This window comes from Rhinolophus sinicus, linkage group LG04 (assembly GCF_036562045.2).
Source record: "Rhinolophus sinicus isolate RSC01 linkage group LG04, ASM3656204v1, whole genome shotgun sequence".
Classification (NCBI taxonomy): domain Eukaryota; kingdom Metazoa; phylum Chordata; class Mammalia; order Chiroptera; family Rhinolophidae; genus Rhinolophus; species Rhinolophus sinicus.
In genome coordinates, this window is record NC_133754.1 from 75125446 (window position 1) to 75139083 (window position 13638).

At 36.0% G+C, this 13638-nt stretch overlaps 1 protein-coding gene across 9 annotated transcripts in view; it reads left to right on the top strand.

Moving 5' to 3' along the window:
- The window catches only part of FAT1 (FAT atypical cadherin 1), a 126734-nt gene that overhangs the window by 68784 nt on the left and 44312 nt on the right, over positions 1-13638 (top strand). For all 9 annotated transcript variants that reach the window (XR_012495544.1, XM_074329766.1, XM_074329767.1 and 6 more), the window contains 2 exons: positions 10121-10182; positions 13205-13534. Coding sequence is in view for 8 of the 9 variants with exons in the window: in XM_074329766.1 (XP_074185867.1) it covers positions 10121-10182; positions 13205-13534 (392 nt within the window). In the remaining variant the exon portion in view is untranslated. The remainder of the gene's footprint in view (positions 1-10120; positions 10183-13204; positions 13535-13638) is intronic.

Consider the following 13638-nt stretch of genomic DNA (forward strand, 5'->3'; position numbering starts at 1 on the left):
TAGAGTTTATGTTAAATTTCCTGGTTGTAGGTATTTTACTGTTTTTATGTAGGCTAGCTATATGAGCAATGAGACATCATTATGACTAATATAGAAAAGATATTTGGGCAAATGTAGGGCAAGCACAGGTAAGTTTTTTTCTGACTAAAGATAATATTTTTGGGGGGTAAAGTATTTTTGAAAACTGTTTTGATTAATCTCATTGTACCCCGAGGCCCATACTGCCTGTTAAGTGAAGGAACTCTTCAAAAAACAGAGAGCAATTGTTTTGGTTTATTCAGAATAAAAGGGTCTTTTCTATCTTGATCTTTAGTTGAAACAACTCTGTAATTGGGGGTTGGCATTTTATGGGCATTAAGCTAGTATTTATACTTACTGTTAATGGGGTTACTAAAAAATATTTAGGCAATTCTTGTTTCATAATTCTGTTATGAGGGAGTAAAGACTATCAGAAATAATATATTCAATGATATTGTGGTATATTGTGGCATATTTTATATATTAATTGAGAAAAAGAATAAGATTGCTCATTTGTGGTTCTCAGCCCCAGATGTTCTTCAGGAGGCCACCCCCCACCCCAAAACTGAGGCGGCCTGCTTTCCCTTCCTTTTGAGGGAGAACATAAAATTAATTTGAATTATTTGGAGCATTTGGCACTTTCCTACCCCAAATCATCTTTGGGCCTGAGACTTTTCTTTTTTAAATCCTCTGCCTTTTTGAATTTTCTTGTGTATAGAAAAGTACCCTATAAACTCATAAAACATTTCAAATGAAGACAGTAATAAAATATAGAAAACAACAGAGTGGGTATCTTTGGATTATGGAATTGTTTGCATTCTTACCTAATTCTTTTTCTTGTTTGTTTTTGTATTTTTTCGGTACTTTTTGTTTGATATTCAAATAAAAAACGTGTATTAAATTTCTAAGGTTACTATAACAAATTGCCACAAACTGGGTGGCTGAAAACAACAGAAATGTATTGTCTCCCAGTTCTACAGTCCAGAAGTCTAAAATCAAAATGTTAGCAGGACCATGTTCCCTCTGACGTTTCTAGGGGAGCATCCTCCCTGGTCTCTTCCAGCTTCTGGTAGCTCTTGGCATTTTTTTGCTTGTGGCAGCATCACTCCAGTCTCTGTCCCCATCTTCTCTTGGCCTTCTTTCCTGTGTCTGTGTATTTCAAATCTCTGTCTGCTGTTCTCTTCAGAGGACACTTAATGAATTTAGGACCCACCGTTACTTCAGGATGATCTCAACCTGAGATCCTTAATTACATCTTACAAGACTATTTTTCTAAATAATGTCATAGTCACAGGTTAGACATATCTTTTAGGGAAGAGACAACCATTCAACATAGTATGAAAGGTATTTCCCCAAAGAAGGAAAATAAGGTGTTAAATGAAAAATGATACAGTTATTAAGATTGTTCGGTTGTTGTTGGTTTTTGTTTGTTTTGGGATTTTTTTATTTATTTTTTTGTATGTTGGAAAGACTGCATTTCATTTAACTTACGTTTTAATAGAATTTAATGATTTGGGTCAGTAGTTGCAGCTTTGTCAGGAAGATTCTAAGAGATGTTTTAGGCTTTAATAAGTAACTTAAGAGCAGTTGGAATCTTCACGTATGCTATCCATTTCTTTGAAGTAATTTCTGCAGTGTTGATTATGGTTCTTAAGCACTGTTTATCTCTCATAAGTCCATAATCCTGTTATATTTCTCTATAATGATATTTTGAGATATTTTGTTCCTGAATATGGCCAGCATTGATAATTACAGTTTCTAATTATCTGTGTTTAAGAAACTATTTAAATAAGAGAGCATGGATATATATATGTGTGTGTGTGTGTGCGTGCGTGTGTGTGTGTGTGTGTGTGTGTGTGTGTGTGTATATATATATATATATATATATATATATATATATATATTTTTTTTTTTTTTTTTTTTTTTTACTTTTTAAAGCTCTTGGTGCAAAATGGTTACCGTGGAATAAATCACCAAATGACCTGGAAACCTCTATGAAACTGTACAAAGTGGGTCTTAATGAATGGAAAGTCTGATTTTGGGAGCAGGAAGGAAATGGGTTCAGCCGTCATTTGCCATGCTTCTGATGTACACCTCTGGTCATAGTGTACTAGAGTAACAAAGACACTTCTGAACATTGTCTTTGGTAAGAACTCAACTAGAGTTCCAACTCTGCTGCTAACTCTGACCTTCAGGAATAAATTTAATATTCCTGAACCTCACTCCCTTGTTTTTAAAGTGCAGGATTTGGGTTTGAAGATTTTAAAAGATCCTCTGGATCTAGCAAACTTAGTGTTTACACTACAAGGACATTTTAGAATGTATGGTACATTTCATTAAAGTTTTCCTTCAAAAAAATATTAGAAAAAATTGTAAAAGATATGCCATTGTCATATCTCTTAAGAAGTTTTCATTTTTTATATATGTGGCCAGATATTTGAGGGTTCAAAAAAAATCATGTATTTGAGACTTTCCAGCCTAAGATTAATTTTCAACCAATAAACATTTCTGTATCCTTTTCACTCTGTCCTATAAAATATTTTAGTGTTTAAATTTCTTTAAATAATATACTTGTTGAAAAAATATTAGCAGAATAAAGAAGTATGTAAAGTAAAACATAGACGTGCCCTCTTCTCTCTTCCCCTCTTCCTTTGGCCCACCTGTTTCATTTCCCAGGAGTAACCATGGGTAATAATGTAAAGTTTCACCTTTCATAAAGGTGTGAGCACATATTACATATCATTGTGTGTGGATGTGTGTGTGTGTGTGTGTGTGTGTGTGTGTGTATTGCCATTTTGGTTTTTGTAGTACTCTGTGTGTAAAAGATCCTTGAGCAATGTTAAGTTTTACAGTCTCCTCACTGGGGTATGACAAGTGTTTTATTGTAATTGTTGCTGATTCTTAAAGCGTATTAAATGTCCTAGTAGCAGTCCCTGCTAAAGTAGGGGTTGAAAGTAGGAAGGTAGAAATTGAATTTCCAGATTATTGTAATAAGAACTACTGCAGAAATTACCCTGTCTACTCTGAAGACGCCTAAGACTTATAAATACTCACTGTCACCAAAGGAGCTGCAAAGATCTTAAACTCACAAACAGTAGAATATATTAAAGTTTTTCAGAAAAATCAGTGGAAAAAATGGTTGAAAATAATATAGCTAGAGTGCATGCCTATAGTCAAAGGTTAGTCAAATAGTGCTGAGATTTTCAAACATTTTCAAACATTGTGAAAAAAGGTGGAGAGTCCTGAGGACACCTGCAAAAGGAGCCATGCTTTACGGAGCGAATATTCCAGTCTTAGAGTAATGTGAGAAGCTCGTAACTCACTGAATAACTCTTTTGTGTAATCATTAAACATAGTAAATATATAGCTGTGATCTATACATTTATAGTTACTTATGTGAGTTAAGAGCTTGGGCTCAGGGATCATACAGACTTAGGTCAGATCTCAGCTTTGCCATTTACCGTCGCTGTGACTTTACCTCTCAAAGCCTCCGATATCTTTAAAATGAGGTTAGTGTATTAGTAGCTGCCATGTAGGGTTGCTGTGATGATTCACAGAGAATGATGCACATGCCTAGCCAAAGCCAGCTGCTTGGAAGCACACAATTAGTGTTGCCTAAAGAGTGAGCTATGAGAGAATCGTTTAATACTAATTTCTCCCTTTTAGATAAAAGGGCTGTTTCCTTAAATAAATGGTATGTCTTTGAGGACAAAGGCCTTGTCGTAGACTTTTACATGTGTGGCTCAGGGTGAAATATTTGGGGATGACAGTCTGAAAAATAAGTTGAATAACAGTACAGACTGAACAAGCGGGGTGACTTTGAGCTAGTAAGCTTTCTGACATTATTACTGCTTATGAACATAAATTTCATTGATTAATTTTTACTCACTAGCGAGAGCGTCAGAGGCAAAAACTATAAATTGGTCAATAATTATTTTTTAAAAGTTGTCGTTAAACCCAAAGACTCTTGATTTTCAGGTGTTCAAATGAAACTGTAAACTAACAACAACAAACCGGGTTTCTTTATTGCCATCTGAGCCCAATGAGATGGAGGCAAGTAGCAGGGAGCATTATGGAACAGTGTCAGCACAGTTGAAATCCTGGAGTTTGTTTGCTTTTTACACTGTTTAGATTTAAGACATGGGTTTACGGAATATGGATTTTGGTAAATAAATTTGCTGTCATTGCTTCAAATTTTAACCATGGAAAAAGATTTTGAATACTGTAGGTGTTCAAGTTCTTGATTTGGACATGCATAATTTGAAATCAGAGTCTGTATAGGAGCAGAGATGATTCGGGACTATTTGAAGTAATTTAAAAATTCACTCTTTAGTCACACTAGCCACATTTCAAGTGCTTAGTAGCCACATGCTGGGGGCTACCGTATTGGACAGTGCAATTGTAGAAAAGTTCCATCACCACAGAAAATTCTACCAGATAGTTCTTGGTTAGAACATATGTTGCTTTGGTTCATGCATTATTATAAAAAAAAAAAAGTCTAAGTAGTTGTAGGGGTTAGAGGAAAATAATCGGAGTAGGGGAAAATGTAAATTAGGGGAACCGGCTTCTTTTCTTCCTTGATCTTTTCACCTACCTATGTTTATCCTAAGCAGAATAATTGGAAAATAGTTCAAAGTACATTCCCTGCCAAGCAAGGTGAACACATCGCCACTCAGTATTTTTCCTGTAGAACCTTTTCTTTTATAGTTTTGGTTCTTATAAAACTCCTACTACAGATCACAAGTACTTGCTCTCTCACTGCAGTTGGAACTGAATCAGATTCAAAAGTCCTTTTTCTTCCATTCTCTAGCTGCCGTCTAGTTGCATCTGCCATGCTGGTTACAAACCATTTTTTACAGTCCCAAACTTTTAGTCCCTCTGGCTTCCATCATTCATGATGTGGACTTTAGACCGATACTCTGAGTTTATTGAATTCCCAACTCAACTCCTTGCTAAATGATGTTGAGTAAGCAACTTAATCTTCTGAGCCTGTAACTGATTAATTTATTTATTATGGTGTAGGTGCTGCCATATATATATATGGTGCCAAAAAAATGTGTACGCATTTTAAGAAAGGAAAACTGTATTAAAATTGTGATACTCAATACAGACCGATAACAAAAGATGAATACGTTTGACTTCTGCAATTACAAGAGGTGCTCAAAGTGGTTACCATCAGCATCCAGATACTTCTGATTACGGTGAACTACTGCTTGAGCAACATTGACCAACGTGTCCATTTGTATACATTTCTTTGGCATCCTCGGTACACAACACGCGCGCGCACACACACACATACACACACACACACACTAAATGAGATAATGTATTTGAAGCTCATAGCACAATACCTCTGTATTTAGCAAGCCATTAGAGATGAAGTGGATGCATTAGTTAGCTTTTGCTTTGTAGCAAACCATTCCAAAACTTAGTGGTTTAAAATAACCACCATAATTTAGACTTAGTTAGGGATTCCACTGGGCAGTTCTAGTCTTTTCCAGGCTTGCCTGATGTCCCATGCAATGGTGGTTCCTTGGCTAGTTGGCTTGAGGCTGGCTGGTTCAAGATGGCCTCATTCACATACTGGATGGCTGGATGGTTGTTTCCTAGAACACAGGGTTGACTAGACTGCATGTGTCTCATCACCCAGCCAAGTTCAGTCTTACTTGGAATACAAAGCCCTTCCTTTCTTTTCTGTTTTCTGTATGCACCCTACACTCTAGTCTAGCTTACTGTTTCTCAACTGTAGTCTTTGCCTTCTGCCCTTCATCCTTGTTTCTTAAAGAATGAAAAAAAGACTATTTTAATCATCTCTACATTCTGAGTGGACAACACAAAGTAGTTGAATGAATACATAAAGGTAGCTTCACCTCTGGGGGCTATCTCACATTATCTTTCTTTACCTACTAATCCTTTAGTGCTCACCTGGGCTATCTCACATTATCTTTACCTACTAATCCTTTAATGCTCACCTTTATGTACATTCTACTTTGTGAAGTCTGTTTGATCTTTTGAACTTCGAGAAGTTTGGAGATGGTTTTTATTATTGAATATAAAAAATGTTAGAGTAGAATTTTCTATTAAGCGTTACTGTTAATCTGCCATTCTCTCTTTTCTTAAATGAACTCTTCTCTAAATGTCTAAAGCAGCATAGAAAGGCTGTCAATAGATTTTTTTTTTTTTAATGATGTTCATAAAACACAGGAAAGTTTGGTTTCTTAGTTTTACAAACACTAATGGGGTAAATTTGAAATGCTGCTGGTTGGTGAGAAGGGACGGTATTTGCTCTCTCAGCCCACGTACGTTTATAACAGTATTGGTCTACAGAATGGAGTGTTTTTCTAGGCCAAGGAAAGAAAGCTTTGTCTTTTTATTTCTATTTTTAATTTAATGGTGCTCTGCAGAAAAGAAAGATAAAACACAAAGTTACAAAGGCAGCACTTGGCGTACACATTTTCTTGCGTTCACCCCAGTCTATTTTATTTTCTAACTTGCATTTTTGGACCTATTAAATGAATAATGATTAACTGTTGCTCGTTTTTTCCCCTTTGAATTTCATATAAGTCTCAGTTCAGAGTTTATGGAGCGTTGAAATACCATAATGCAATAAGTTATGTAGTGTGTTGTGATGGGGAGGGAAAAATAAACAACAAAAAGCCTCTTATCTAGGTCTCAGGAGAACTACATTCTAATCGTGGCTTTGGTGATGACTTACTGGTGACCTTGGAACAATTGAACTTCTTTTGTCTGAGACACCTGAGCACGTTCATTTTGGAAATACTGTGCTGTTTCTATTAAGTCTATGTCCTTCTGGGGTTCAGTAATAAGTGTTACAGATGGGCACAAATGTTTAAAATGAAAGAAATGGAAGCCCTTTTTAGAATATTTAATACCTATAAGGTTAATAATGTATCAGTATATAGAAAAAGCATACACTGGATTCATTTTTGAAATAGGTGTTTATCATGTATACAAGGGGGTAGAATTCGCAGGATTACAGGGGTGAAAATAAGTGTGAAATGCATAATGAATTCTACAGCTAAATTGGTGTGACTGGAGTGTGGGATATTTGGGTTGCATTTCCATGGTGTTGAGCGCCCAGTGAGGTTGAATGCCATAAGGTAAAGTATACCTCTAGAGAACATCCACAGTTTGCCTGGAATTTTCCTGTTTGATTAGGAAATTTTGTTTGCTCTTCAGGATTCATTTTGTATGAAAATTCCACAAAAAAACGCCCATTTCCCGTTCTCTTGGTGTGCACTACCTCATGCCACCCCCAGAGGGCGTACATGCACAGCCTCTCCTTGGCGATGACATTGGGAAAAGAACACTGTGACCCTGATAGGATTCCTTTTGGGAGGAGTGTTGTGAATCTGAAATACCTTACGTGTTCCATGAGTATCTTACATGTAATTTAAATGTCAGTAGCCACGTGAGGCTCGTGGCTACTGTGTGGGTTAGCATAGGTCCCGATCTTCATCTCCACTCACGTTTACATCCGTGTCTGTTAGCACACTGCATAGTCTCCTCTTCATAAAAGAGATACCTTTCCTAGTCTGCTTGCTGCCTCCTTGGCTCCCACTTCTCTGAAGTACTTGGAGAAGGGACTTCCTCTTTAAAATTCTCTGCCCCTGACTTTTGAGACACATGGTTCTCTTCCAGCTATTGCTTTATAGACTTCCTCATGGCTCTCTAAACAGTGCTGTCCTTTACTTTAATAAGATTGACCCACCAGTAGGCCCACCATTCTCTTTGTTCTTTATATTCTCTTCTATACTTGGGGTATGACCCAAATCTGTCGGCCTTGGACTACTTCCCTGCACTGCACGTTTGTGCTTCTAAATGTCTGCTGGTTGCCACCATCACCTACACCACCTGTCTCCATGCCTGACACATCTTGCCTGTGAATACACGTTAAATGGTTGTATAAATTTGCATTGTTATTTCCAAGCTTAGTGTAGTTTATGTGTCTCTCTTATCTAATACATATTTTAAACTCTATTCTTTTATAGTTTTAAGAAATTCGTGTGTTCACACATTTAAGTATTCTTTGAGGGTACTAGAGATATAAGCGGTGTAACCAAGGTACACTTGAAAGACAGAGTCTGTCCTCATGGGCCTTGCAGTATACAAAAGAATACTTTTAAATGAGTGACTGTATTACCTTTGGTCGATGTTATGATAGAAGAACTACAAGAGCTTAGAGAACTCAGCTGTGGGACCCCCAACTAGACCTGGCAGCGGAGGCCTCAGAAATGATGTTTCCGCCGAGAGGTGGAGTGGATAGGAGTAGCGGGGCTAAAATGGAGAAAAAAGGAACATTGGTGTTCACTGCATTTGAATGGAATTAAGGTTCCAGTGAGTTAAGAGAGGAGAATTAATCTGAAGCATAAAAAACATGCAGGTAATTCCCAACCTAGGAGATGCTCAGTCTGCTTTCTGTCCTCATATGGAATCGGTCGCACGGATGCAGGTACATCCTGATGAGCAGTGCGGCGTGCTGTGAGTCGGCTGTGAAATGGGGGATTTTATTTACTGGTGGCTATTTTCTTTGCTCTGGAAATGTATTTGCGAATGGATATTTGTGCACTGAATGATGATGCTGTACAGAAGCAGGGCACTGTTTTGCTGTGAACATGGCACGCTGTTGTCCTTTGTGAAGTTACCATCGGTAACAACTTCTTGATGGGCTCATTGGGACAATTAGATGGGCCTAATCGTGGGGATTTCCTGTGATTCTTGAACTACTTAAAGCCACAATCAGAAGGGGGTGGGAAACTTTTGATAGGAAACAAAAGAAATTAACTTTAAAAGGTTTTTAACTAATGAAAGTCAAGCTTGTGTGCCAGAGCGACACTTTCACACTATTAAGCATTGTGAAGCATTTTCCTTAAACCTCTTTCAATGTGTAAGTATGGTTTGGGAAGAAACTCTGATTCTAGCTTACAATATAGTCTTTTGTTGTTCCTATTGAAAAGAGAGCGTTGCTTCATTGAAGTGTGGGGAAGATAATGTTGGATTCTTCGTGACTGTTTAAGGGGAAAAAAACTTCAAGTTAAAGGAAAACAGAAACCTTTCATTTACAAATTTAGAGAAACATTTTGAGGAGGCTTTAATCCGTAGTTTTTTGAAATGATTTATGGTAATAGGAGAAAATCAATTAGAGTGATAAAATCTATTCTTAAATATGAATTATTTGAAGTACTTCTCTGGAAAAACCACAGAAAGCTGGGCAGTTGTCTGGCCACATACAGTTGCCCTGGCAGTTGTCTGGCCCTATACAAATGACCTTACCTGCCTTTCAGATCTAATGTGAGAGCCACCAAGCATGCACCTGTCCTTTATCAACACAGGTTGCAGAGGGTATTTCAGTGCTTGGTGGAATTTTGTTTGTTTGTATTTTTTGTGAATACAAGAATATATTTAATCCATTTCAGTGGTCATCTAGGTTCCAACATACGTTGACAATTTAAGACAGTTATTAAAGTTCTAGAGAGGTACAGAAACTAGATATTCTAGTTTTATAGAAAAAATCAAAGCAATAAGGGGGTTTCTTTGGGGATCATTTATTTTCTTCTTTCATTGGAAATTAAATGATTGTTATTTGAGCAGCATTACCTGGAAAATCACATTACTTTTTTGAGAGAGTAGATGATTCAAAGGTAATAAAGCATAGTCAACATTATGTTTTCCAGTGGTCCTTTTTAATATAGTTATACAAGTTACTTCCGTGAATTCTTAATAATCTCTGCAGCAGTTAAAGGAGATATGGATGAAGTTAAAATCTTGAATAACTTTATCTCACTTTCTATAATAAAAATCTTTTCGGACAAAATATGGAAACTGCTAAATAAAAATCGTAACTCAAATTTGAGTTTTTCACTTTCTTAATACTTCTGTCATTATCTAATATATTCAAGAATTATTAAAATGAGAAAGTTTAAAATATGTTGTTTGTAAATAAAATAATTGTTACTGTAGTAATCATTTATTTTTCCTTGAGAATAAATTAGAGATCTGCTCAGACATTTGTACTCAGAGCATGGTTATGCGAGGTTATGGTTTATTTTGTGAGAATTAACGAACTCTTACCGTTTTACAGGTCTCATCACAACTACATCAAGGAAACTAGACCGAGAGCAGCAAGATGAACACATATTAGAAGTAAGCATTTCTCTGTGTTTAATTATTTTAAAAATATAAGTATGGGAACGAGCAATCTTGTTTACATTAACTAGTATTCATAGCTGTTAATAGTTTCTTATATTAGCTTCTGGTCATTAATAAAAAGAAAAATAAAACATTCTGAGTATACTTCGTGACCCCTTTACACCCTTTTCTATCCCCAGAATACAAGACCACTGTCTTAAGTTTCATTCTAATCTTGTAGTTTATACATGCACACACACACCTAGCAAACAAAACTGAAAACAGTTATTTGAATTTCATTTTCATTTGCAGAAGTGATATTTTTCTGTATGCCTTCTACCTGTTTTTCCTCAGTATTACACTTTTGAGATATAATTATGTTAATAGGTCTAATTTAACTTTTTAAACTGTAGTTAGCTTGTTGCATTTGTTTTGCTCTTAAACAATTGCATTGTTTATGCAATTGCTTTTGTTTATATAAAGTCTGTGCTTCTTAAAAATTTCTAAAATAAAAGCAGATTGAAGTCTGATGTGCTCTTCTAAGATGCCCTCTTCTGAGAAGGCTTCTCATTCTCACAGTGTATTTAAAGTGCCTTCTAGTCCTTGACAGAAGAAACACAGTTTATCTTTTACTGCTTGCCTTGTTTCTGGTGGGCAGTAAATACATTACAGGGAAAGAGATAGGAGTAATTTGGAAGAGGAGGGTAGCCCGTGATACGAGTGTCAGGCCTGATGAGATTGCCGATGCCATTGCTTGCAAACCAGGAAGAGGCTGAGAGATCAGGCAGCCCTTGGGGAGGAAAACAAACCTGTTTCCTCTGTTGATGTTTCTCTATCACACGTTAAAGGCCAGTGTTGAATACTAGAACCAAACCTGAAAAAGACCAAGTGCTTTTGTTTAATTGTGAATTATCTGCACAACTCTTCCAGACTCTTCAGTGTAGGTAATTGAGAAAATCCTAAACAGGCTTTTTTTTTTTTTGCCCGTGGAACACGTACATTCTTTTAAAGACATTCTGCAGTGCTCTTTGGTTTTTAAATAAACTGTGATTATTTTTAAGTCCTGTCTCTTTATATTATTGCTGTTTATAATGCCCCCTGCTTAATTTCACTTCATCTTAGTCAAAATTTTCTAACTTCGTCAGTAAAATATTTCATTTTTATAGCTCTCACTTTCTTTGTGTATATATATATGTGTGTGTGTATAATATGTATATGTATACATATATAATATATAATATACATATTATACACACACACACACACACATCCTGTGTGTGTGTATGCACGGATATCCTATCTAGAAAAGGTGGTGTCACAGCCACAATTACAATTAGTAGTTTTTTTATGTGTTATGTCTGTTTAATCATAGGTTATATACTTCCCTTGAATTTTTTTTTTAAATGATAGAGCAGAGTTTTCAATTTTCATTCAGTCACTACTGTGTTTGACAGAAGGGAGAATATGATTCCTGAAGAAAATAAAGAGATGGCAAAATGTCCAGACCAGCATATTACACACTGGCATCCAGCTCCCAGGCCTCTCTCCCTAGTTAGAACTGCACATACACCCAGTCAATTGTGTGCCTCACACCAGATCCCTCTTTTCTCAATGAATGTCAAAGTCTGGATAGAAGCAAGTATGAGATACTTAAGACTTGGGAGATGATACTAACACTGATGGGAAATAATAGTTTGCTTACATATCTTGTACATTTTTGTGTAATCCTTTTATGGTGGTACATTTTGAGGACCAATACTGGCATTGATTTGACTGTCTTAAAGAAGCAAGTTTTTTTCAATTACATGTTCAAAACTATGTTACTGGCTATTGGTTATTGAATCCAAGCCTAGGAACAATTTGATGAATACTACAAAGCATAGTACTTGGTTGTGTTTCTCGTTTTCTTTTTTCCCAAGTATATGAAAACTGGTCAAAAAAGAAATGTTTTGAGAGGTAAAAATTAAAATAGTAGTTTTTATTTTGTTTTATTTTGAGAGTTTGGGAAAATAAATCATGTACTTTAAATAAAGCAACTACTTTATTTAAACATGCTTGATAAGTACCATCAGGATACATTCACACTTTTGTAAACAACAGGATTTATAACCTACCAAGCTTCAAAAAGAAAATAGTTCCATGGAAAACTTCTGTCTACTTTAGTTTTTGGTATTTCGGTAATTAATTTGGGAGGATGTGGGTGGGTGAGAGAGAATAACCGTTACTAAGGTCGTTACTTTTAATGAACATACTGAAGTAAACGAACATTTGATTGAAGGGTGAAATTGTTTCTTATGCACATAGAAGCATGTACTGGTGCATCCTCACGAATCCCTGATTTATATTCCTAAACTGGTTACATGAATAATTTACTTAGAATAAAAGTTGTTTTACATTTTTTTTACTGAAAATCTTATTTCATAAATTGATCTTAAATTTAAATGTTTATGTCTACTCTACTAAATATGGAAAACTTCTGTGCAAGAGCCAAACAAAATAAAATGATGTTAAAAGGCACGCTACTTAACATATATTTTAAATTGGTGATTCAGTTTATTTCGTTGATGAAGCTTAAAAATGACAGTTTTTTAAAAATGCAGTATGCGGGGAACTTATTTTTCAGTATATGGAGTGAATATTATTTTGAAGGGGACTCTAGATGTTTAAAGCAAAATCTTCATGTATCTCTTCCTTGGCTTAAAAATACTGTTTTGAATAGCTTAACATTTTGATGACATTCACAATACAGTGATGGTTGTGCGAGGAAAAGAGGCCTGGGGAGGAGAGCGCAAGGGCTCGCAGCCAGTTCTTCTTCCTTAACCCTTGCCCCCTCCCCAAGTTTCTCTCTCTGAAAATGGGAGAGGTTTTCCTGCTTTGTCACAGGGCTGTTGTCCGAATGAGAGCAGATGGCATGTGTCTTAGAGATTGCGAACTGTAGAGATTTATATAAATGCTGATTATCATTAGGAAGAAGGCATTCACTTTTTATATAGTACATTTTAAAAACATTTGTTGATCTGTTACCTTTAAAAAACAGGTTACTGTGACAGATAATGGTAGTCCCCCCAAATCAACCGTTGCAAGAGTAATTGTGAAAATCCTTGATGAAAATGACAACAAACCACAGTTCCTGCAAAAGTTCTACAAAATCAGACTCCCAGAGCGGGACAAACCAGAACGAGAAAGAAATGCTAAGCGCGAGCCTATATACCGCGTTATAGCAACAGACAAAGATGAAGGTCCCAACGCAGAAATCTCCTATAGCATCGAAGATGGAAATGAGCATGGCAAATTTTTTATTGAGCCAAAAACTGGACTGGTTTCATCCAAGAAGTCTTCTGGAGCTGGAGAATATGATATTCTTTCAGTGAGTTAAGATCTAGTCTTTGAATTTCCTATATACTTTGATTATTAATATAGTAGTCTTACCTCTCTTCTCTTCTTACTTTATCTCTGTTCAGTCAGTAACCT